Below are 23,514 nucleotides of genomic sequence, written 5' to 3'. Positions count from 1 at the left end.
GGTCCCCTAATATTCTCCAGGGAAGGAAATCTGCCATCCTTACCCGGTCTGGCCTACATGTGACTCCAGATCCACAGTAACGTGGTTGAGTCTGAAATGGCCCAGCAAGCTGTTCAGTTCAAGGGCAACAAACGTTGACCTTGCCTGTGATACCCACATCCCATGAATAAATAAAGACACAGACTTTAAATTAAACTTAGAACTCCACTGGTTCAGTTCAATATCGCTAAGGAATGTTGTATGTGCCAATTTAGCCAGTGGGGGGGTAGCAGTGAATTGCCAGTTTAATTTGTTATCCAGTTGTCAGCACATTCCTGGCTAGATTGTGAAGTGCGTGGTTCCGAGATACGGGAAGAACTCGACCCACGTACAGTCATTAACCCACATGGTGGAGGGGTGAAGGTGAGGGGTGGTTTAATCTTTTACCAAACAGTGCCAAATTCTGTAACCACTCCCAGCTCCCTCCCTCCCCCTCCAACTGTTTAAGGAAAAAAATTCCACACGAACAGAAGTAAACAGGAATGTTAATCATAAACCCCTGCGACAGACTGGTTACAACACTTATCCACTGGGTTAATTTCCATTCCAGAGTGTAGTGAGTAAAGGCAGCGCTTTCTGTTGGGTGCAAAATGAGTTTGGTGAAGGTTTAATCTGGTTCACAGCAGGCACAAAACAGTCCTAATTTGGGACTAAATTGCCAATCTGACTCAGAGAGACTATAACGCTGCTTTGGTTAACTGGAAATCTCAGAGTGAGCAGTAGGGCCTTTGTCGCTCTAGAGGGAACTGGACACTGCACACCCAGGGTCCTTGATCTTTTGGAAATTGGACTAACAGAGGTTAAAAAATTCCATCCTCCAGCTGACGATTTTCACCTTGATTAGCCCAAAGTTCACCAAAATAAGTACAGTATATATTCGTTAAATGTATAGTGCAAGCTTGGCATCAAGAATGCTACAGGGCATTAGCTGTGGCTCAGTTGGTAGCATTCCTGCTCCAGGGTCAGAGGGCAAAATTTTCTGCCCACCAGGCCCGATCCAATCTCTGGCAGGCAGGGAGCTAATCCCTGCCGGAGAAGCGGGCCCCGCCGTCATTTTAAGTGGGCGGGCCAATTAAGCCCCCCCCACAAAACCCCCAGTATGACATCCGGCAGAAAGCACTATGCATACACACGAAAGAGCACACATTTCCCTGAGGCGAAGTGCTGCCTCAGGGAGATCACTGAAAATTGTTCACACATTAAAAATAGAAAAATAAAAAAATCCTTAACATGTCCCCCCTCATGTGACAATGTTACACGAGATGGGACATGTTAATAAATTTCACTAAAACTTTATTAAAGTTTTTTAAACCCTACATGAAACCTCATCCCACCGGTGGATGAGGTTTCATGTTTTTTCAGAAGCCCACGGGAGCTCCTGGCCTGCCCACCAACCTTAAGGTTGGACGGGCAGGTTCTTTAATTGTTTGAATGATCCTGTCAATGGCCTCAATTGGGCATTGACAGGTCAGCGGGTGCACAGCTGAATTTGCTGCGCCCCCGCCTTCCTGAAAATTTAAATGGGGTGGGATGATGTTGGGGGTTCTGCCCAACGTCATCCTGCATTGGCAAGCGGGCCCCGCCCCCTGCTCGCTGACGGCAAAATTCAGCCCAGAAAGTTCCAGGTTCAAGTCCCACTCCAGGACCTGAGCAGAAAAATCAAGGTTGACTCCAGTGCAGTGCTGAGGGAGTGCTGCACTGTCAGAGGTGCCATTTTTCAGATGAGATGTTAAACCAAGACCCCACACTGGCCTGTTCTGGTGAATTTAAAAGATCCCATGGCGCTAACTCAAAGAAGAGCAAATGAGTTACTCCCAGTGTCCTGACCATTATTTATCCCTTAATCAACATCACAAAATTCAGATTATCTGATCGTTATCACATTGCCTTTTTCTGGGAGTTTGCTGTGCGCAAATTGGCTGCCTCATTTCCTTACGTGAGACAAGTCACTACACTTCAAAAGTGCTTCAATTGCCGTAAAGTGCTTTGAGATGCCCAGTGTTTTTTTTTTATTCATTCATGAGATGTGGGCATCACTGGCAGGCCAGCATTTATTGCTCATCCCCAATAGCCCTTGAGAAGGTGGTGATGAGCCACCTTCTTGAACAGCTGCAGTCCATGTGGTGTAGGTACACCCAGTGTTGTTAGGGAGGGAGTTCCAGGATTTTGATCTAGCGACAGTGAAGCAATGGCGATATATTTCTAAGTCAGGATGGTGAGTGGCTTGGAGGGGAACTTCCAGGTGGTGGTGTTTGTGTCTGTTAACCTTGTCCTTATAGGCTGCAGCAGTGGTGGGTTTGGCTCTAAAGAGCCTTGGTGAGTTCCTGCAGTGCTTCTTGTATTTGGTAAACACTGCTGCTACTGTGCGTCTGTGGCGGAGGAGTGAATGGATGGGGTACCAATCAAGCAGGCTGCTTTGTCCTGGGTGGTTTTGAGCTTCTTGAGTGCAGTTGGAGCTGCAATCATTCAGGCAAGTGGAGAGTACTCCATCACACTCCTGACTTTTGCCTTGAAGATGGTGGACAGGCTTTGGGGAGTTTCTCACTGCAGAATTCCTAGCCTCTGATCTCCCCTTGCAGCCACAGTATTTATATGGCTATTCCAGTTCAGTTCCTGATCAATGGTAACCCCCCAGGATGTGTGAAGTGTTAAAGAGACCAGCTTTTATTTGGTTTAATCTTTTCAGAGGAGTACACAGGTTTGCCCACAGTGAGTTACTGACCTCAGCTGTGATCAAACAGTAAGCAAGGCTCATGGGTGCCTCCTGGTGATATGAGAAGACACCAACAGACAGCTCATCCTCAGTCACAGGCGATGGCTGGGGTGTTTATCACAGCAACAAGAAGATTGGGTCCTAGAAAAGCAAATGTATTTAACCGAAAGAATGATCCCATACAATTGCAGAATTGTTACAGTGCAGGTGGAGGCCATTAGGCTCATCTCGTCTGTGCCAGCTCACCGAATGAATAATTCAGTGCCATTCCCCCACCTTCTCCCCGTATCCCCACACATTCTTCCTTTTCTGCTAACAGTCCAATCCCCTTCTGAATGCTTCAATTGAACCTTGCCTCCACCACCCTCTCAGGCAGTGCATTCCAGACATTTAACCATTCCCAGGAATCTTAATCCTAAAACCCTTCAATCCAGATTGATTCTCCAGTCCGTTACTAAGAGTGCACAGAGTCAGGCTGGCAGCTTCTCACCTGGATGGTGATGATGCTGCAGCCATGTCCGGCACAGCTGCAGAGCCAGTGACGCGTTGGATTTCTGATGTTCTCCTGCCAACCCCAAGCTCAGCTTCCCCTCCTCGGACTGGAAATCCTCCAAATCCGGACAGAGCTGCAGGAAACACTGGGGAAAGAAGCACAAAGGAGAAGCTCATTACTCAGCCCTGCTACTTTAATTCAAATCTCAGTAATTTTAATGGCAAGTCGTTTGAATAATTCACCCGGAGCACCAAGGGGCAGTGGCAAGGACACAATTAGCCCCACAGTGTCTGTCCTGGAGTGGGATAAAAGGAAAGTACATTTGGTCTGGGTTCCTCCTATTGATTTTTGCAGGAATGACCGGCAGTGAGGGCAGTTTGCAGCACTGGGTACAGGTTCAGCCCCGACCACAATGCCTCTCATTGTTGCCTGTCACCATTCACTGCCTGGTTTAATCTGTCATGTGAGTAAGGCAGTCGAGCCAGTCTCCATAGCAATGTAAATAGTCTGATCCAGCGACTTCAGAACAGGAAGGGACTAAAGTGCATGGGCACACGTGTGTCTGAACGCTGTTCCCATTGTCTCCAATCCCATTCCCACAAACAGGACCCTCAATTTAACTGCAAAATCCCTGTGGATGGAGGTGAAGGCTGCTGTCTGTAAACCAGGGGAGTATCACAGTTCAGAATGTTCCCTCTGGGGGCATGGCTGCTAAATGCAGGTGGTAACTGAGGCCCACAGACCAGGAATTGGCAATATGGCCACTTTGACTGACCTCAGCAACTTGGGCTAGGGAAGCAGTGGATGGAGAAGAGAATTCCAATTCCTCTGGACTCAATGACTGCAGCTGGACAAGACCACACCAGTGCACCAGGCAAGCATGGAATCTGACTAGGCAGTGCTGTCCCCACGGCAAAGTAGCCAGCTCAGGCTTGCTGCCTGCGTCACTGAAACATTGAACTGTAAAGGACAATGGAGCATGGCCAGTTTCCAAGCAAGATTCTGTAAGATGGCAACAAGATTTATAAATGGCGAGGGAGTAGATCTTTGGTGCAGTCTAAAGGACATATATCCTCGTTACTGCAGGTAGAGTCTCACAGCTTTTCTTTGAAAGGAGCACTCAGTCCCAGCGAGAACAAAGTTGTTTCCCACTCTGCCTCCCACATATCATGAACACTCACCCCAATTTCCTTTGCTCTTTCAATGAGGACAGCCATTGGACCACTGGGCTGTGGAACTGTGAATGCTGGAACTCCTGGCTGGGAAACAAGGAAATAGCATCAGTTTACAACAGAGTCAGGGGCCAGAGTTTCAGAGCAATGAAAAGAGCAGAATGTGAGGGAGGATGGAGGAAAGAAAGGAAGAGAAAGAAAGAACGAATGTGAGTACATCCCAAAATACTTCATGTCTAATGAAGTGAAGATAGATAGAAAGTCAAAAAGCAAAGCATTCCTTAACCCAAAAACCCACATTTCAAAAGCAGAGATTTTTTACATTACTCAATGTGAGGGGTGTTTTCAGCTCTCAATGATTCAGCTCCCATTGGGCACCCAGAGTTCACAGCTGGGTTGCTGTAGGAATAGTCTCTCACAGGCAGCATTGGGGGAATGTGTGTCAGGCAGGTGCAAGCCTCTTGTGTTATGAGATCAGGCTACGGAATGGTTTCCTCTTACCTTAAAGATTCCTCCTTTCTGCCATGCAATTTTCTCCATAGTGTCTCCTAGGATACTGACATGATCGATCCCCAGTGATGAAACCCCACACACAACGGGACGTCTAAACATTTCAAAGAAACAGGTGTTCAGAATTCCACTTCCTCAGGGTCAGTAAGTTAATCTAAATAAAGAGCAGACACATCTAGACTTACTGAAACCAACTACATACAGCTGTAACCACAGGTAGAGATGGAGGGGGTAGAGAGGGAAAAGGGGAGCGGAGAGATGGGGTGTGGGGGGAGACTAAGAGGGGGAGGGGGCAGAGAGACGTGGATGTGGGGGACTATTACCTAATGATATTGGTACAATCATAGGCTCCACCAATTCCGACCTCTATTATTGCCAGGTCAACCTGAAGGGAACGTAAAGGTAAAACTCAGATAGATTAATATTAATTTACAGCAAATTGTAGCCAGCAGTATGATCAAATAAAATATTAACAGTTCTTCTGGTTTAGTGATACTAACCAGCCCTCCCCCCACAACAACAGATTGTGTTTCTTTATTCTAGAGCTGGTCTGGCTCCTAAGCTTGAACCTGCAGCTGAGAACCTGTTAACTGATTCATCCCTTGACCCCACAGCCCAGATACAGACAGCATCTAACAATCCCACAGGACTGGGCAACAGATCAGAGTCAGTGACAAGGGTGGCATTACTCCACCCTGTGTTTGTCCTCCAGACTAAACATTCTGGCACAGAACCAAGCAGGTTACCTTCTCGTGCAGGAAGATGTGGAAGGCAAGGATGGTGAGAAATCGGAAGTACGCAGGCATGGTCCCAGACTGAGTATCCTGCACACGGCATCAAGACAGAGAGGGACAAAAAAAAAGAGATGGGTTAGAGGCGATTCTATAACCATTTCACACCCAGCCCAGGAGTAAGCAGTCTCCCAAAAGCTAGATTTTAATGGGGTAACATTTGCATGGGTGCAAGCCTCACTACTCAAATGCAAAGTAGAACTAGATAAACTACAACTTGTGGCTCAGCAGGGTATTTCTCATGTTTGAGTGCACAGGGGACTGTGCATGGTCTTCAGGGAACATCAAGAGGACAGCAGGGTGTCTTCCATGACTGAATTTCAAAACTGGAACAAAAATGAACCAAATTTGTTTATGAATGGCCTTGTGATGTTTTACAGATTTAAAAGCCCTACGTAAATGTTAGCTGCTGTGGTTGTGATCATTCCTAATGTAATTTGGATTGGGTCATTCCACACTCCAAGATGAAGCACCAGCTCAGCGTGGCTGCAGTGTATACTGTCTGCAGGATACACTGCACCAAATCACCAGGGTAGCTCCCGTACCCAGCATCTCGAAGGTGCACAGGAATACCCTCGTCTCCAATTTTCACACCATCCTGATGTGAGTTACTAAGTCACTGGGTCAAAATCCAAGAGATTCCCCACCCAACAGCGCAATGGGAGCATCTTCATCACACGGACTGCAGAAGTTCAGGAAGGTGGCTCAACAGCCCCTTCTCCTCAAGGACAATTAGGGATGGACAATGAATGCTACCTTGCCCGTGATGCTCACATCCTGTGAATGAATCAAAGTAATAACAGACAAAGAAAACCAGAATGTCCCTTGCTGGCTGTGTACAATTGCGACAACACCCCAATATAGGCAAGAATCTTTCAGCAACACACAAAGATAACAAAAATTATTCATTTTTGTCGGCAGCCTGCAGAGTCAAAATACACAGATTAAGAACTGTCACAATATCCAGGAGGCACATATCCAACTTACCTTAGTTTCATCCAATCGGTTGTAAACGTGCCAGAAGTACTTTGTAAAGAGCTCTCTGCTGATTGGTTTGCCATTAATTCTGATTCTCTCCCTTACTTGCACCAGGTGTGGGGAGCTAGTTACAAGGAGAGGATGGTTAGAACACGCCACCTGGTAAAAGGCAGACCGGGGACAGAATTCAACAGAAATTGCACATAAAAGCACATGGAATTAGAGAACGAGCATGGTAAAGATTTAAATGAAAAGACAGGCACAGAGATAAAAAAGTGAAAGGAGTGACAAGGAGGGAATAAAATGAGGAAAAGAAACCAGTGAGAGCAAAGCATTCAATCCATGCATCATGGGAAGGGACAAAGAAAGCTGGGGGAAAAATGAAATCATGAATGAATGAAAAGCAAGAAGGAAGAATAAGTGAATGATTTCCACCCCCACTCCCCACAGTGATTATGGTTAATTACTGCCTTGTGACTGCCTTTAGAAAACTCCTGACACAAAGCTTCAACAGTAAGATTCCACTATCCGTGACAAAGTGGAAAGAATCCATTTTTAATAACCAACCGGAGCCATGGGTAACACAGTCGTCCAGTTGTTCAGAAATTATCTCTGTCGACAGGTTTGGAAAACCAGCTCCAAACCCGTGACTGCACAGAGACAATTCAGGGGACGCTGCAGACTTGTTTCGTAATCAGTTCATGAGATGATTAGCTTCTGTGCCACACTAGTATAGTTTTTCTTTTGAATATTAGGATAAACAATATGGGAGGAAAATGGTAGCATAGTGGTTGCATTACTAGATTGGTAATCCAGAGGCCTGGACTAATGCTCCAGATGCGAGTTCCAATCCTATCACAGTAGAAGGGGAATTTAAATTCAATTAAATAAATCTGGAATTACAAGTTAGTTCCAGTAATCGTGACCATGAAACTACCAGATTGGTATAAAAGCCCACCTGGCCCACCAGTGTCCCTTACTAAAGGGAATCTCTTATCCTTGCCCAGTCTGGTCTACATGTGGCTCCAGACCCACAGCAATATGGTTCACTCTTAACTGCCCTCTGAAGCTCTAACGAGCCAGGAGAATGGTGGAATATTCTTCAGTTGCCTGGATCAGTGCGGCTCCAATAACATTCAAGCTTGACACCATCTAGCACAAACCAGACCATTTATTGGCATCCCATTTATCATCTTAAACATTTATTCTTTGTTATGATATATCGCCAGAGGTTTTTGATTGGATTAAAATGGGAGGTAGAGTACACTATTCAGCCCTTGAGACTTTATTCCTTTATTCAATTAGATCATTGCTGATCTGTACCTCAACTCCACTTACCCACTTTTGTTCTATAATCTCATGATACCTTTCCCCAATAAAAATTTATTCATCCCAGTCTGGAAATATTCAATTGAACCATCATCTGGATCTGGGCCAACCTCCACCAATCAGTCCACAGTCTACCCAGAGACTGTGAAATAGCACAAAGAGAAAGACAAAGTTATCAGGACCAAGCATTGAGGCAGTTTGGCATTGAGTAACAGCATAAAAATAAGAGGAGTAGGCCATTTGGCCCTTTGAGTCAAATCAATAAGATAATGGCTCATCTACTTCAGCTACACTCCTAACATGATCCCTTTAGTATCCAAAAATCAGTCAATGACAGAACATCCACACCCTGCTGGGCTACAGAATTTCAAAGATCCACAAGTTTTTGGGTGAAGAAATTTTCTCATCTCAGTCCTAAATGGCTGCTCTCTTTCCCTGAGATTATGACCCACAGTTCCAGACTTCCCAGCCATGGAAACATCCTCCCAGCATCGACCATGTCAAGGCCGTTAAGAACTTTATGTTTCAACGAGCTCATTTCTCATTCTTCTAAATTCTACAAAATAAAAGGGAGTACGAGAATAGGAGAAGTATTTTCGTTATTTCAATATTCCAAGGAGGAATAATAATGCTTTTAATTACATTAAAAGCACTATAAAAATTTAAGTTATTATCGTAAATTCACTGTTTGTGCCATTATCTGTTCAACTGCACATTTACCATTCAATAAACCTAACAATAGTTTGTAGCCTTAAGCAACCATATGTTTATTCCTACACATTGTGCTGAAATGACATGGCATTGCGAGATATATCCCATAGCAGGTATATTGTCACAAGGTTCAGGTCAACCGCTTCTCTGTGTGGTGCGTGGGGTGGGGCGAAGGAGGTGACGCTGAACAATTAAATGATCTAATGTAAAAGTCTCAAAAGGTACAACACGAACCCTCCCTGCCACCCAGAGGTTATCATAGTGTGACAAGCAGAGAAAGGTTCTTCATCTTACCTGTAGAAGCCAGTCTTTAATCCATAATTATGTAATATCTTTTCGCAAAATGCACACGTTGAGCCCTAAAATAAGCAAAAGAAAACTCAGGTCACCATTCAAAGGATGGACGCTAAAACCAGAATTAGAGAAACAAAGTAAGACACTCTGGAACATAGATTCTAGAGAAATGCTGGTCTGCAAAAGAACCCATTTAACACTAAGCACAAATTCCTATTACAGATTTTTGTCATCGCGGTCCTTATTAAAGATTTAAACAATAACACTTCAGAACCAGATGGCACTTTATTAAGGAAGCATCATGCCAACCTCCTTACTGTTTGTGGGAGCTTGCTGTGCACAAACTAGCTGCTGTGTTTGCCTTCAAAACAGTGACTGCACTGCAAAAGTAATTTGTTGAGTGTGAAGTGCTTTGCGGACATCCAAGGCCATGAATGATGTGATATTTGAATAATAGCCTCCAGCAATCAATGGACAGAAAGCCATGATTGTTGACAAGTTCCTGACATCTTCACATCACTGACAGATGCTAAAAAATTCACAAAACAATCCTGCTCTCTGACTTCTATCCTCAAACATGCTGTCCCATTTCCTTTGTCTCAAAGGGGAGCAGGTGGTCTGTTACAGCAGTAAAAGGGCTTTTCAGCATTCACTTTTTCTACCTAGCCCATCCCTCCCCACATCATGGATCACCCACCAAGACACCGACCCTGAAGTAAACTTCCAAGCTTTTGCTGACCTCACCCCCTCAGCTGGCTGTCCTGAGCGAAGAGTCAAAAGTGATGCCCGTACTCAGTATCTGGGAGACTCAAGGCGCTGAACTGCTCCCCCATCAACCAGGAACACAGGATCAGGAAAGCTTATAACAACATAAGGGAAGTTGAGGGAACAACGCTTAACCCAGACCTCCAGCATATCAACTGTAAGTGTAAAACCCTCAGAGTTTCAGTGTAAAAGAAAACAAACCACATTGTATATTGAAATATTTACAGTTGTGTCTGCCCTTTTGAAAGTACATGGATTTAAGTCAAGGACTGACCTTGCCCTTTGTCCCGGTCACATGGATGATAGCAAGCTGGTCCAACTCCTCAATCTACATCAACAAAAGAAACAACCAGGTTATTGGAATAATGTAGCTTCTAAGTCGACAGCACAAATCATGTCAATCATGGAAACCTTCTCACAAGGATCTGTTAGATTGGGACACTTGCCACCTTTCATTCTTCTTCGCCTCCCTCTCCCCTGCACTGAAGGTGCTGACCACAGGTCCCACCGCCATTGAGATAGTACCAAATGGCCAACCTTGGTGTACAAGTCTGAAAAGTGAACACCAATCCACCCAATGTCCACATCTCCATCTTTTCCAGCAAGTGTAACCTTGATTGATTTTTCCTTTGAGATGTCCATAGTCACTGAAGCCAACTGTAGAGTCCCCATTGCCCAGATTGTGCCAATCGTCTTCATTCTTTTGTCCTTCACCCATCACATCTCTTGCTCTCAGGTCACTGTCATCGGGAAGCACACAAGAATGGATGGGGTGGATCCACCCAGTAAATCTCCCCATCCCACCCAGAAGGCGACGGGTTGACTGGACACCTTCACTGGAAGTCAATCATTTCTGTGGATGTTTGGCGAGGTGTATTGCCCAGAATCGCCCCACTCAACCAATGAAAATTCTATTTTTTTACCGTCATTCCAGCTCGGTACACAAAGGATTTCATTGCTTCCAGAGTGCCCTGCGTTCGACCGAGCTGCCGCTCCCGCCGGATCTGTTCCAGGGTGCTAGCATTGGTCTGGAGGGTGTTCAGTGCCTGTACTGCATCCTGGAACCAAACGCAAAGGCATGGGTCAACTAAACATTAAAAAATCCTCCCCACTTCTTAACGGTATCAAACAGCACAGGAGGTCATTAAGCCCAACATCTAAGCTTAGAGGCTTACAAAAGGCAACTTTACAAGACAGAAAGACAACAAGCCCTGGGGTGCCCTCTGGAAAGGCAAGATGGAGAGGGCACACTGCAGGGTCCCTATCCGCCGACACTCCCCGCCCATTACTGAACAAAAAGGGTCACTTGACACCACTCCATTCAAAAGGAAATGATAAACGACAGTCACATGGACAAGGGCAAACTGTCCTAGACAACATAGGCTCAAATTCTAGAAGTGTGGAACTTTCATAGTGTCTCAGCCATACAGTTACAGACTTTGCTTATCCAAAGTGTGGTTGAGCATTAAAGGCTGGTGGCTGCTTATTAGTCTGTCACTGGAGCTTCTGGTAGTCATATTGCTGGGGGCTACTTGAAGTGATCAATGAGTCTCATCAAGTTAAAAGTGTGATAAAAATCAGACACTGCTGCAAACACACAGCAGGCTGGGGACTAGCTGTGAAAGGCAATCAAGTTTTAATGTGGTTTAAGTGCACTTTGCCCTAAATATGTCCAGTGACAACACATGAGCACAGATTCAGCCACCAAGGAGGGACAATGTAATATGAAAGACGAGATCAGTTCTCATGATAACATAATACGAACCCTAAGATTAGCTTTCAGTCTGTAACACATTCCTGGATATCCATAACCATCCAATCTTCTCAATTAGGTTCCAGCCTAAAGCACACGAGGTATAAAGTGTTCACCTACAACACCCTTTGTGCAGTACTACCTATAGTATGTTACCCCAATTACTGGGTTAATGAGGACGGAGTAGATTAATCTTTCCTGGTTACTACTCTCCATATACCAATTTTTTTTAGGTGAATTAATCTGGTGTGAAGAGGAGCCATATAACCAAGGCAATCCCAGGCTCAATTCCTGTCCTATGCTGAAGGGTGTTGACTCTCGCTGGGTACGTCCCAGCCGCCTTCTGGTGCCTCATTCAAATTCCCACCCTTCCTGTGAGCCTAGACGGTTGAGCCCTGGCAGGCCATTGAACCATGTGAGTCATTGTACACACACTTTACAGTAGGGATCACTGGATAGCAATCTGAGGCTAAGCCAGCCAAGTGATTTCTACACCCTCCTAGCTCAGGTTCTTGCCTTAAACTACGACTCACAACTGCCAATACAGCTCAAATCAACTATTTCAGTGCAGACCATGCATCAAACCTGATTGATGAACCTCTGTAGCACAATTACTGAAACACTGGGGGAACTATTTATAAACCATGACATATAATGGAGTGGGGTAGGAGTTTTTTTTAAATATTTGTTCTTGAGGCAAGGCCAGCATTTATTGGCCATCCCTTCTTGCCCATGAGGTGGTGGTGGTGAGCTTCCCTCTTGAACTGTAGGGACACCCATAGTGCTGTTAGGAAGGGAGCTTCAGGATTTTGTTCCAGAGACAGGGAGGGAACAGAGATATAGTTCCAAGTCAGGATGGTGTGTGGCTTGGAAGGGAACTTGCAGTGGTGGTGGTGTTAGATGGCTTGTTAAAAAGTGTGGAAAGGGAGTCAGCCAGCAATGCGGCCTAGTCACTTGTTGGCGGTGCCTGAGCCAAGAGGAAGGTCCACCTGCCTGATCCTCCAACCATGGAACATAGAGAGACATCAGAATCGGGACTATAATTTTTAGACAAGGAGTTTATGCTCCCCAATAGCTTTGATGCTGGCACATACAGATCAGGCAGGTCGCAATTGTGACTGACAGTCTGTGCTAAATGAACCATGTTAATTTGGGAAAGGGGGTCGTAACTGGCTGGGTTGGAACTGTGAAAAATTCGGAAAGTATCCCACTCATGGCTGCCATCTGATGATCCCTGCTGTAAGGTGTGCACATCAGACATTTAGGTTCATATATGAACCGAAAAGTGACCACAGATCAGCCAACTGTTATGAAACAAAGTCCATTAGTACCTTGGTGACTGTAACTATAAACAAATGCTTCCAAATTCAGATAAACAGAAATCAAGTTCATCACCACTTGATGCTGAGCCAATGCAGCTTAATGGGTGATCCTCGAACCGTATTCATTCTATCATTAACTTCAGTTATGTGCGTCTGGTTGAACCTGTTTCCAAACCTTTGCCAACATCCAGCTGGAAATGTAAATGCTCCACTTCTCTTGGACATTAAACTCCAGTGAGTGCTCACTGAATTACAGAATTTACAGCACAGAAATAGGCCATTCTGCCCAACCTTCCACATCAACCTCCTACCCTCCCTCATTTCACCCTAATAGTTTCTTCCACTCCTTTCTCCTTCGTGTGTTTATCTAGCTTCCCCTTAAAAGTATCTATGCTATTTGCCTCAAACAAGTGTGATAGCGAGATCCATTTTCTCACCACCCCGCCCCCGAGTAAAGTTTTCCCTAAGTTTGCTATTTCATTTATTAGTGACTATCGTCCTGTGGTTTTAGTCTCCCCCACAAGCAGAAACACATTCCCTACCTCTGTCTTTTTATAATCTTGGAAGTACTTGGTCTGGTCACCCGTCAGTCTTCACTTTTTTAGAGAAAAGAGCCCCAGCACGTTCAATCCCACCACCCTTCCCTTCTCAAAATCAACCTTTTTGACCAAGCTTTTCATTACTCCCTCCTGATCTTTCTTCCTTCGGCTTGACATCCATTTTTCCTTACAGCATGTTACATTTCTCTGCCCCAAAAGGTGCACTACATATGCAATTTGTTTTTGTTACGAGAACTGTTACTGCAAATAGAAATCACAAATGGCACATCTAACAGTCTAATAAAATACTAATCCAGCGCTGTAGAAGGGAGGTCATGAATATTGGCGCTAATTTCACCTTCCTACCAAGTGTGCAGCGACTTTCAGGAATCTGATTGTGCACACAGGGAGTGGACAGGATCTTGAATGGACTGCCTGAGAGTGTGGTGGAGGCAGGTTCAATCAAGGTGTTCAAGAGGGAATTGGATTATTATCTGAAAAGGAAGAATGTGCGGAGCTGCGGAGAACAGGCAGGGGAAGCGGCATTAGGCGAATTGCTCCAACAAAGAGCCAGTGCAGAGACCATGGGCCAAATGGTCTCCTTCGGTGCTGTAAGAATGCTGCGATTCTGTTTCTTACTCGCACCTGGCACCTTCCCAGTGGATTGGCAGTACCTTGCACTGTCTATCTGGTCCAGGGATGAAAAGAGTAAAAGTGATCAAACTACCCAGGGCAAGTCTGTTAGTGTTTCATCCACGCTGTGAAAAACAGGGAGAAAGTAACTTTTAAACCAGAAACGTTTAACCTCACCAGCAAAAATACTATATGAACTGTGTGCAGCGATTTTAAACCTGACAGAGCAGCTGATCAGGGATCCTTTTTGGAGGATCTCCCCCCCACCCCCCAACCACCACAACACCACCCCCCCCACCACAAAGGCTGTACCAGGACCACCTGTCAGGATCACCCAAAGGAAAGGGACCCTGATACCCAGACATTGAGATACTCCCCAGTGAGAGCTGGAGCTGAGAAATCCGAGGGAGGATCAGAGCTGGACAGAAGCTGAGGTGAAGTTACTCATTCAACACAATGAGTCGGTCACTTACTCCCTGAGGCAGCCACGAGGTGGGGGGGGGGGGGGGGGGTTAATAATCCGGACCCTGAATGGCCGAACCCCCATGTCCGAGCGGCCGAACCCCTGACTGACCAGTACCGGGAATAGCGCGGGAAAAGTCCCGGACACTGGGCATCCTCCGGGGGGGCTGTGAGCCAGACCCCGGCCCCGGCTACATCCACCCCCACCCCCCCGCCGCCCCGGGGTCGTGTCCACCTTCCCCCCCCCGGCCCCCGGCCCCCGGCCCCCGGCCAAACCTGGTACTCCATGCTGGGGAGGCGCAGAGCCGCTTTAGTCGGCGCCGTGTTGTAGCTTCTCCTCCAGGCGCCTATTAGTGTTTTGCGTCCCGCCCCTTCCCCCTCAGCGCCACTCATTAAGCTCCTGTGAATAATCAGCCGGGCCACCGGCAGAGCGCGGTACAATCCCGCCATCATTGCACCCACACACGTGGCTCCAGGGGCCCAACTCCGACCTCTGACCTCCTGGCAGGCGGGCACAGGGTGGGCGCCGCCATCATTGGTACTGGCAAGTGTAACACGTGCCCATCTGTAGGAGCAGGAGGAAAGGACTGACTCAGGCCCTTGCAGCCCTGTTTCCCCACCATTCATGGAGGTCATTGTTGATCTTCATCAAACTCTCTATTTCTTTTTTTTTGGTCTTTCTTCTCCCATGGGATGGTGGGCCAGCATTTGTTGCCCATCCCTCAATTTTTAAAAATTCATCCACAGGATGTGGGCATCGCTGGCTGCGCCAGCATTTATTGCCCATCCCTAATTGCCCTTGAGGTTGTGATTGTGGTGAGCTGCCTTCTTGTAGGCACACCCATAGTGCCGTTAGGAAGGGAGTTCCAGGATTTTGGCCCAGCGAAAATGAAGGAACGGTGATATTATTTCCCAGACAGGGTGGTGAATGACTTGGATGTGAACTTCTAGCTGGTGGTGTTCCCATGTGTCTGCTGCCCTTGTCCTTCTAGATGGTCGTGTTTGTGGGTTTGGGAGGTGCTGTCAAAGGAGCCTGGGTGAATTCCTGCAACGCACCTTGTAGATGGTACACACACTGCTGCCACTGTGTGTCGGCGGTGGAGGGAGTGAATGTTTGTGGATGTGGTGGCAATCATGTGGGCTGCTTTGTCCTGGACGGTGTCAAGCTTCTTGAGTGTTGTTGGAGCTGCACTCATCCAGGCAAGTGGAGAGTATTCCATCACACTCCTGACTTGTGCCTTATAGATGGTGGACAGGTTTTGGGGAGTAAGGAGGTGAGTTACTCGTCGCATGTTTCCTAGCCTCTGACCTGCCCTTGTAGCCACAGTACTGGTCAATGGTAACGCCTAGGATGTTGATGGGGGGGGATTCAATGATGGTAATGCCATTGAACATCAAGGGGCGATGGTTGGATTCTCTCATGTTGGAGATGGTCATTGCCTGGCACTTGTGGCGTGAATGTTATTTGCCACTTGTCAGCCCAAACCTGGATATTGTCCAGGTCTTGCTGCTTTTGGACATGGACTGCTTCAATATCTGAGGAGTTGCAAATGGTGCTGAACATTGTGCAATCAACAGCGAACACCCCCACTTCTGAACTTATGATGGAAGGAAGGTCATCGATGAAGCAGCTGAAGATGGTTGGGCCGAGGATACTACCCTGAGGAACTCCTGCAGTGATGTCCTGGAGCTGAAATAGCTGACCTCCAACAACCACAACCATCTTCCTTTGTGCTAGGTATGACTCCGACCAATGGAGAGTTTTGCCCCTGATTCCCATTGACTCCAGTTTTGATGGGGCTCCTTGATGCCACACTCAGTCAAATGCTGCCTTGATGTCAAGGGCAGTCACTCTCACCTCATCTCTGGAGTTCAGCTCTTTTGTCTATGTTTGAACCAAGGCTGTAATGAGGTCAGGAGCTGAGTGGCCCTGGTGGAACCCAAACTGGGCGTCAATGAGCAGGTTATTCCTAAGCATGTGTTGCTTGATAGCAGTGCTGATGACCCTTTTCCATTACTTCACTGATGATGGTGAGTAGACTGATGGGACGGTAATTGGCTGCATTGGATTTGTCCTGCTTTTTGTGTACAAGACACACCTGGGCAATTTTCCACATAGCTGGGTAGATGTCAGTGTTGTAGCTGTACTGGAACAGCTTGGCGAGGGATGCAGCAAGTTCTGGAGCACAAGTCTTCATTACTATTGCCGGAATGTTGTCAGGGCCCATAGCCTTTGCAGGATCCAGTGCGTTCAGCCATTTCTTGGTATCACATGGAGTGAATCGAATTGGCTGAAGACTGGCATCTGCGATGCTGGGGACCTCCAGAGGAGACTGAGATGGATCATCCAATCGGCACTTCTGGCTAAAGATTGTAGAAAATGCTTCAGCCTTATCTTTTGCACTGGTGTGTTGGGCTCTTCCATCATTGAGGATGGGGATATTTGTGAAGCCTCCTTCAGTGAGTTATTTAATTGTCCACCACCATTCCTCACTGGATGTGGGAGGACTGCAGAGCTTTGATCTGATCTGTTGGTTGTGGGATCGCTTAGCTCTGTCTATCACTTGCTGCTAATGCTGTTTGGCACACAAGTAATCCTGTATTATAGCTTCACCGGGTTGACGCTTCATTTTTGGTATGCCTCGTGTTGCTCCTGATATGCCCTCCTGCACTCTTCATTGAGCCAGGGTTGATCTCCTGGCTTGATGGTAATGGTAGAGTGGGGGATATGCCGGACCATGAGGTTACAGATTGTGGTCGAGTACAATTCTGCTGATGGCCCACAGCGTCTCATTGATGCCCAGTCTTGAGTTGCTAGATCTGTTCGAAATCTATCCCATGCCACACAACACGATGGAGGGCATCCTGAATGTGAAGGTGGGACTTCGTCTCCACAACAACTGTGCAGTCGTCACTCCTACCGATACTGTCATGGACAGATGCATCTGCGGCAGGCAGGTTGGTGAGGATGTGGTCAAGTATGTTTTCCCTCTTGTTGGTTCCCTCACCTTGCCCAGTCTAGCAGCTATGTCATTTAGGACTCAGCCGGCTCGGTCAGTAGTGGTGCTACAGAGCCACTCTTGGTGATGGACATTGAAGTCCCCCACCCAAAGTACATTTCGTGCCCTTGCCACCCTCAGTGCTTCCTCCAAGTGGTGTTCAACTGGGAGGAGCACTGATTCATCAGCTGAGGAAGGGTGGTACATGGTAATCAGCAGGAGGTTTCCATGCCCATGTTTGGCTTGAGACTTCATGGGGTCCGGAGCCAATGTTGAGGACTCCCAGGGCAACTCTGGACTGTACCGCCACCTCTGCTGGGCCTGTCCTGCCGGTGGAACAGGACATACCCAGGGATGGTGATGGTGGTGTCTGGGAGATTATCTGTAAGGTATGATTCCATGAGGATGACTATGTCAGGCTGTTACTTGACTAGTCTGTGAAACAGCTCTCCCAATTTTGGCACTAGCCCCCAGATGTTAGTAAGAAGGACTCTGCAGGGTCGACAGGGCTGCAATTGTTGTTGTTGTTGATGTCTAGGTCGATGCTGGGTGGTCCATCCGGTAGCGGTTTGTTACAACTGAGTGACTTGCTAGGCCATTTCAGAGGGCATTTAAGAGTCGACCACATTGCTGCGGGTCTGGAGCCCAGACCAGGTAAAGATGACAGATTTCCTTCCCTAAAGGACATTAGTGAACCAGATGGGTTTTTACAACAATCATTAGACTTTTAATGCTGTGGCGGGATTCGAACCCAGGTGCCCAGACATTACCCTAGGTCTCTGGATTACTAGTCAAGCGACAATACCACAATGCCATCGCCTCCATTGCCTTTGAGCCAAGTGACTTGCTAGGCCATTTCAGAGGGCATTTAAGAGTCAACCACATTGCTGTGGATCTGGAGTCACATGTAGGCCAGACAGGATAAGGATAGCAAATTTCTTCCCTAAAGGACATCAGTGAACCAGATGGGTTTTTACAATAGTTGAAGATGGTTCATGGTCACCATTACTGAGATTAGCTTTATATTCCAGATTTCATGTATTGCTGAAAATAAGAGACTTTTTATGTTGAAGCTTTTCGTCTTGAACTCATCAGGACAATTCACAAGAAAATACCAATGTCAGGGGAAACAATATATTTATACCGTATGAAAAGGGAGTGCTGATTGTTTGGAAAATGGACTCTGATTGGTAGAGGCGTTGCCATGGAGAAGGCATAAAACTGCACCAAACACCAAAATTCTACCAGCTGCCATGGTGGGATTTGAACCCATGTCCCCATGACATTAGGATAAAGGCAAAATACTGCAGATGCTGGAAATCTGAAACAAAAGAAAAAAATGCTGGAAAAACTCAGCAGGTCTGACAGCGTTTGTGGAGAGACAGAGTTAGCGTTTCGAGTCCATATGACTCTTCTTCAGACGGATTCGAAACGTTAACTCTGTCTTTCTCTCCACGGATGCTGTCAGACCTGCTAAGTTTTTCCAACATTTTGTTTTTGTCCCCATGACATTAGCCTGGGTCTCTGGATTACCAGTCTGGTGACATTACCACTACACTACCATCTCCCTATTCCCACTGCTTCCCCCACCCCCCATTCCTTAATAACTTTGCCTAACAAAAATCTAAACCCACATTCAGAATTAACAATTGCAGAAGATTTATGCAGTGGTTTAAAATATGTCACTGTTTTCCCTACCATCATTCTCTCTTGGAATGTCAACTCCAGGCTTCTACAATGTTAGCGTAATCACCTCTAACTGTGGAGGAGTTATTCCAAAAGCATAAGATAATTAAGGACAAAACAAAAACAGAATTACCTGGAAAAACTCAGCAGGTATGGCAGCATCAGCAGAGAAGAAAAGAGTTGACGTTTCGAGTCCTCGTGACCCTTCAACAGAACTGAGTGAATATTAGGAGAGGGGTGAATATAAGCTAATTTAAGGTGGGTGGGGGAGGGGTGGTTGTAGGGACAAGCAAGCAGTGATAGGAACAGATAATCAAAAGATGTCACAGACAGAAGAACAACGAGGTGTTGAAGGCGGTGATATTATCTAAACGAATGTGCTAATTAAGAATGGGTGGAAGGACACTCAAGGTACAGCTCTAATGGGGGTGGAGTGGAAAGGCTAACAGGGCATAAAAGATATAGATTTAAAAATAATGGAAATAGGTGGGAAAAGAAAAATCTATATAAATTATTGGAAAAAACCAAAAGGAAGGGGGAAGAAACAGAAAGGGGCTGGGGATAGAAGAGGGAGTTCAAGATCTAAAGTTGTTGAATTCAATATTCAGTCCGGATGGCTGTAAAGTGCCTAGTCGGAAGATGAGGTGCTGTTCCTCCAGTTTGCGTTGGGCTTCACTGGAACAATGCAGCAAGCCAAGGACACGTGGGCAAGAGAGCAGGGTGGAGTGTTAAAATGGCAAGCGACTGGGAGGTTTGGGTCTTTCTTGCGCACAGACCGCAGGTGTTCTGCAAAGCGGTCGCCCAGTTTACGGTTGGTCTCTCCAATGTAGAGGAGAGAGCATTGAGAGCAACGAATGCAGTAGACTAAGTTGGGGGAAATGCAAGTGAAATGCTGCTTCACTTGAAAGGAGTGTTTGGGCCCTTGGACGGTGAGGAGAGAGGAAGTGAAGGGGCAGGTATTGCATCTTTTGTGTGGGTATGGCGAGGTGCCATAGGTGGGGGTTGAGGAGTAGGGGGTGATGGAGGAGTGGACCAGGGTGTCCCGGAGGGAACGATCCCTACGGAATGCCGCCGGGGGTGGGGGGGTGAAGGGAAGATGTGTTTGGTGGTGGCATCATGCTGGAGTTGGCGAAAATGGCGGAGGATAATCCTTTGAATGCGGAGGCTGGTGGGGTGATAAGTGAGGGGGACCCTATCATGTTTCTGGGAGGGAGGAGAAGGCGTGAGGGCGGTTGCGCGGGAGATGGGCCGTGATGGGTTGAGGGCCCTGTCAACGACCGTGGGTGGAAAACCTCGGTTAAGGAAGAAGGAGGACATGTCAGAGGAACTGTTTTTGAAGGTAGCATCATCAGAACAGATGCAACGGAGGCAAAGGAACTGAGAGAATGGGATGGAGTCCTTACAGGAAGTGGGGTGTGAGGAGCTGTAGTCGAGGTAGCTGAGGGAGTCGGTAGGCTTGTAATGGATATTGGTGGACAGTCTATCACCAGAAATTGAGACAGAGAGGTCAAGGAATGGAAGGGAAGTGTCAGAGATGGACCATGTGAAAATGATGGAGGGGTGGAGATTGGAAGCAAAATTAATAAATTTTTCCAGGTCCCGACGAGAGCATGAAGCAGCACCGAAGTAATCATCGATGTACCGGAGAAAGAGTTGTGGAAAGGGGCCGGAGTAGGACTGGAACAAGGAATGTTCCACATACCCCATAAAGAGACAGGCATAGCTGGGGCCAATGCGGGTACCCATAGCCACACCTTTTATTTGGAGGAAGTGAAAGGAGTTAAAGGAGAAATTGTTCAGTGTGAGAACAAGTTCAGCCAGACAGAGGAGTGTAGTGGTGGATGGGGATTGTTCGGGCCTCTGTTCGAGGAAGAAGCTAAGGGCCCTCAGACCATCCTGGTGGGGAGTGGAGGTGTAGAGGGATTGAACGTCCATGGTGAAGAGGAAGCGCTTGGGGCCAGGAAACTGTAAATTGTTGATGTGACTTAAGGTGTCAGAGGAATCATGGATGTAGGTAGAAAGGGACTGGACAAGGGGAGAGAGAAGGGAGTCAAGATAACAAGAAATGAGTTCCGTGGGGCAGGAACAGGCTGACACGATCGGTCTGCCGGAACAGTTCTGTTTGTGGATTTTGGGTAGGAAGTAGAAGCGGGCCGTCCGAGGTTGGGCGACTATCAGGTTGGAAGCTGTGGGAGGAAGATCTCCAGAGGAGATGAGGTCAGTGACAGTCCTGGAAACAATGGCTTGATGTTCAGTGGTGGGGTCATGGTCCAGGGAGAGGTAGGAGGAAGTGTCTGCGAGTTGACGCTCAGCCTCCGCGAGGTAGAGGTCAGTGTGCCAGACAACAACAGCACCACCCTTGTAGGCGGGTTTGATGACAATGTTGGGGTTGGACCTGAGAGAACGGAGTGCAGTAAGTTCAGAGAGAGACAGATTAGAATGGGTGAGAGGAGCAGAGAAATTGAGATGACTAATGTCACACCGACAGTTCTCAATGAAAAGATCAAGAGAAGGTAAGAATCCAGAAGGAGGGGTCCAGGTGGAGAGAAAATATTGGAGGTGGGTAAAAGGATCCATTGAATGGGGAGAGGACTCCTGCCCAAAGAAATGAGCACGGAGACAAAGATGGCAGAAGAAGAGTTCAGCATCGTGCCGAGCCTGAAATTCGTTGAGATGAGGGCGTAAGGGTATGAAACTAAGTCCTTTGCTGAGCACTGAACGTTCAGCGTCAGAGAGGGGAGGGTCAGGATATATAGTGAATACACAGCCGGGGCTGGGATTGGAAGATGGGGTGGGGACGGAGGGACAGGCAGGATTCTATATGGGTGTTGGTGTCGATGAGTTGTTGGAGCCTGCGTTCCTTAGCACTTGAGAGAAAGAGAAAAAGTTTCTTGTTGAGGTGTCGGATGAGACGAAGAATAAAATGAAACTGGGGGCATGCGCAGCTTTGAGAAAGGATGTGGCGGTGCTGCTGGAGGGAGAGGTCGAGTGTGTTCATATGGCGGCGCATGGCACTGAGTGTGGATTTCAGAACGCGATGGGAACAGCAGTCCGAGAAACGTTTTATGTCCCGGAGATAACTGTAATCCTGGGTGGGTTCGAAACAAGAGGGGTGGAATTTCAGTTGAAATCCACGTGGGGTTAGTCGGAGACGGAGACAGTCACTGAGAAAGGAGATATGGCTGTGAAAGCAGGTTTTAGTAAACACTTTGTCAAACACCAGGAGAGAAATCGAAAGCAATGAATGTGAACAAGGCAAAAGAGAGATACAGAAATCTTGTCAGAGAGAGGAGCAGTACTTCTTTAAGGCAGGCATTTTTTGAAGAGGAGTGGCAGTCAATTAAACAGAGATAAAAACAAAAAAACTGGGGATGCTGGAAATCCAAAACAAAAACAGAATTACCTGGAAAAACTCAGCAGGTCTGGCAGCATCAGCGGAGAAGAAAAGAGTTGATGTTTCGAGTCCTCATGACCCTTCAACAGAACTGAGTGAATATTAGGAGAGAGATAATTAAGGATGTGGTTGGCCAGTACCTACCCTGATCATGTATTCAGAAGGATCTGCAGTTCCCCTATTCCAGCATTGAACAGTACTTTTTAAAATAAATTCAGGGTTTTTGCCTGCATTTCTCTGCCCGGGATCCTTATTCCATGTGTTGATCAGTGTGTGAAGAACTTCCCATCATAGCTCCTAAATTTGTCTCATATCAGTTTGAGCCTACCTTTTCTTCCCTTACTCAGTTTAGCTTAAAGCAATTTTCCATATTTACTTATCTGTATGGTTTAATATCTTATAAATCTCTAAGTTTACCTCTCAGATGCCTCCATTTGTGGTGGAAACACTCAGGTTTTTCCAGCGTTGCCTCACATCTCATCCTTCTAACACTGGGGATCAGTCACATGGCTCCTCTTTGTACTACCTCCAGCATTGGAATGTCATTCCTGTGTCTCTGTGACCAGAATTGGATGCATTAAGAGGATGTGGTCCGACAGGAACATTACAAAGTTTGGGAAAGTCTTCCTATCAAATTCTACACATGGTTCAATATTGCTGGTTTGCATTGGGTGGATGGGTTAAATGTCAAATCTACCAAGATTCTTGGATCTGTTTCACAATTTCAATACCATATGTGTTACCCATTTTTCTATTTTTAAATACTTCAAACATTGGCAGTAAATTTCACTGGACATCGTTCGGCTCGCTTGTATATACTGTCCAAGGTGGTAGCCTTGGCTCAGAGGTATGATTCTCACCTGAGTCAGAAGATTGTGGGTTCAAGCCCCAATCCAGAGACTTGAGTACATAATGTACTCTGGTGGGAATG

The 23,514-nt window shown here is 46.7% G+C and overlaps 1 protein-coding gene across 4 annotated transcripts in view; it reads right to left on the bottom strand.

Moving 5' to 3' along the window:
- The window catches only part of fpgs (folylpolyglutamate synthase), a 52,430-nt gene extending 29,327 nt beyond the window's left edge, over positions 1 to 23,103 (bottom strand). For 3 of the 4 annotated variants that reach the window (XR_005943810.1, XM_041193750.1, XM_041193749.1), the window contains exons 1-10: positions 14,781 to 14,969; positions 10,719 to 10,853; positions 10,070 to 10,123; positions 9,031 to 9,095; positions 6,706 to 6,820; positions 5,674 to 5,751; positions 5,251 to 5,312; positions 4,919 to 5,021; positions 4,427 to 4,504; positions 3,243 to 3,390 (exon numbers count right to left, since the gene is read on the bottom strand). Coding sequence is in view for 3 of the 4 variants with exons in the window: in XM_041193750.1 (XP_041049684.1) it covers positions 3,243 to 3,390; positions 4,427 to 4,504; positions 4,919 to 5,021; positions 5,251 to 5,312; positions 5,674 to 5,751; positions 6,706 to 6,820; positions 9,031 to 9,095; positions 10,070 to 10,123; positions 10,719 to 10,853; positions 14,781 to 14,957 (1,015 nt within the window). In the remaining variant the exon portion in view is untranslated. Of the gene's footprint in view, positions 1 to 3,242; positions 3,391 to 4,426; positions 4,505 to 4,918; positions 5,022 to 5,250; positions 5,313 to 5,673; positions 5,752 to 6,705; positions 6,821 to 9,030; positions 9,096 to 10,069; positions 10,124 to 10,718; positions 10,854 to 14,780; positions 14,970 to 23,000 lie in introns of those variants that run through there. The other variant, XM_041193751.1, reaches the window with a different exon arrangement.
- Positions 23,104 to 23,514: the final 411 nt, after the last annotated feature.

Source organism: Carcharodon carcharias, chromosome 8 (assembly GCF_017639515.1).
Source record: "Carcharodon carcharias isolate sCarCar2 chromosome 8, sCarCar2.pri, whole genome shotgun sequence".
NCBI lineage: Eukaryota > Metazoa > Chordata > Chondrichthyes > Lamniformes > Lamnidae > Carcharodon > Carcharodon carcharias.
Note: the sequence above shows the minus strand (reverse complement) of the source record. Positions and strands in the feature narration are given on the sequence as shown.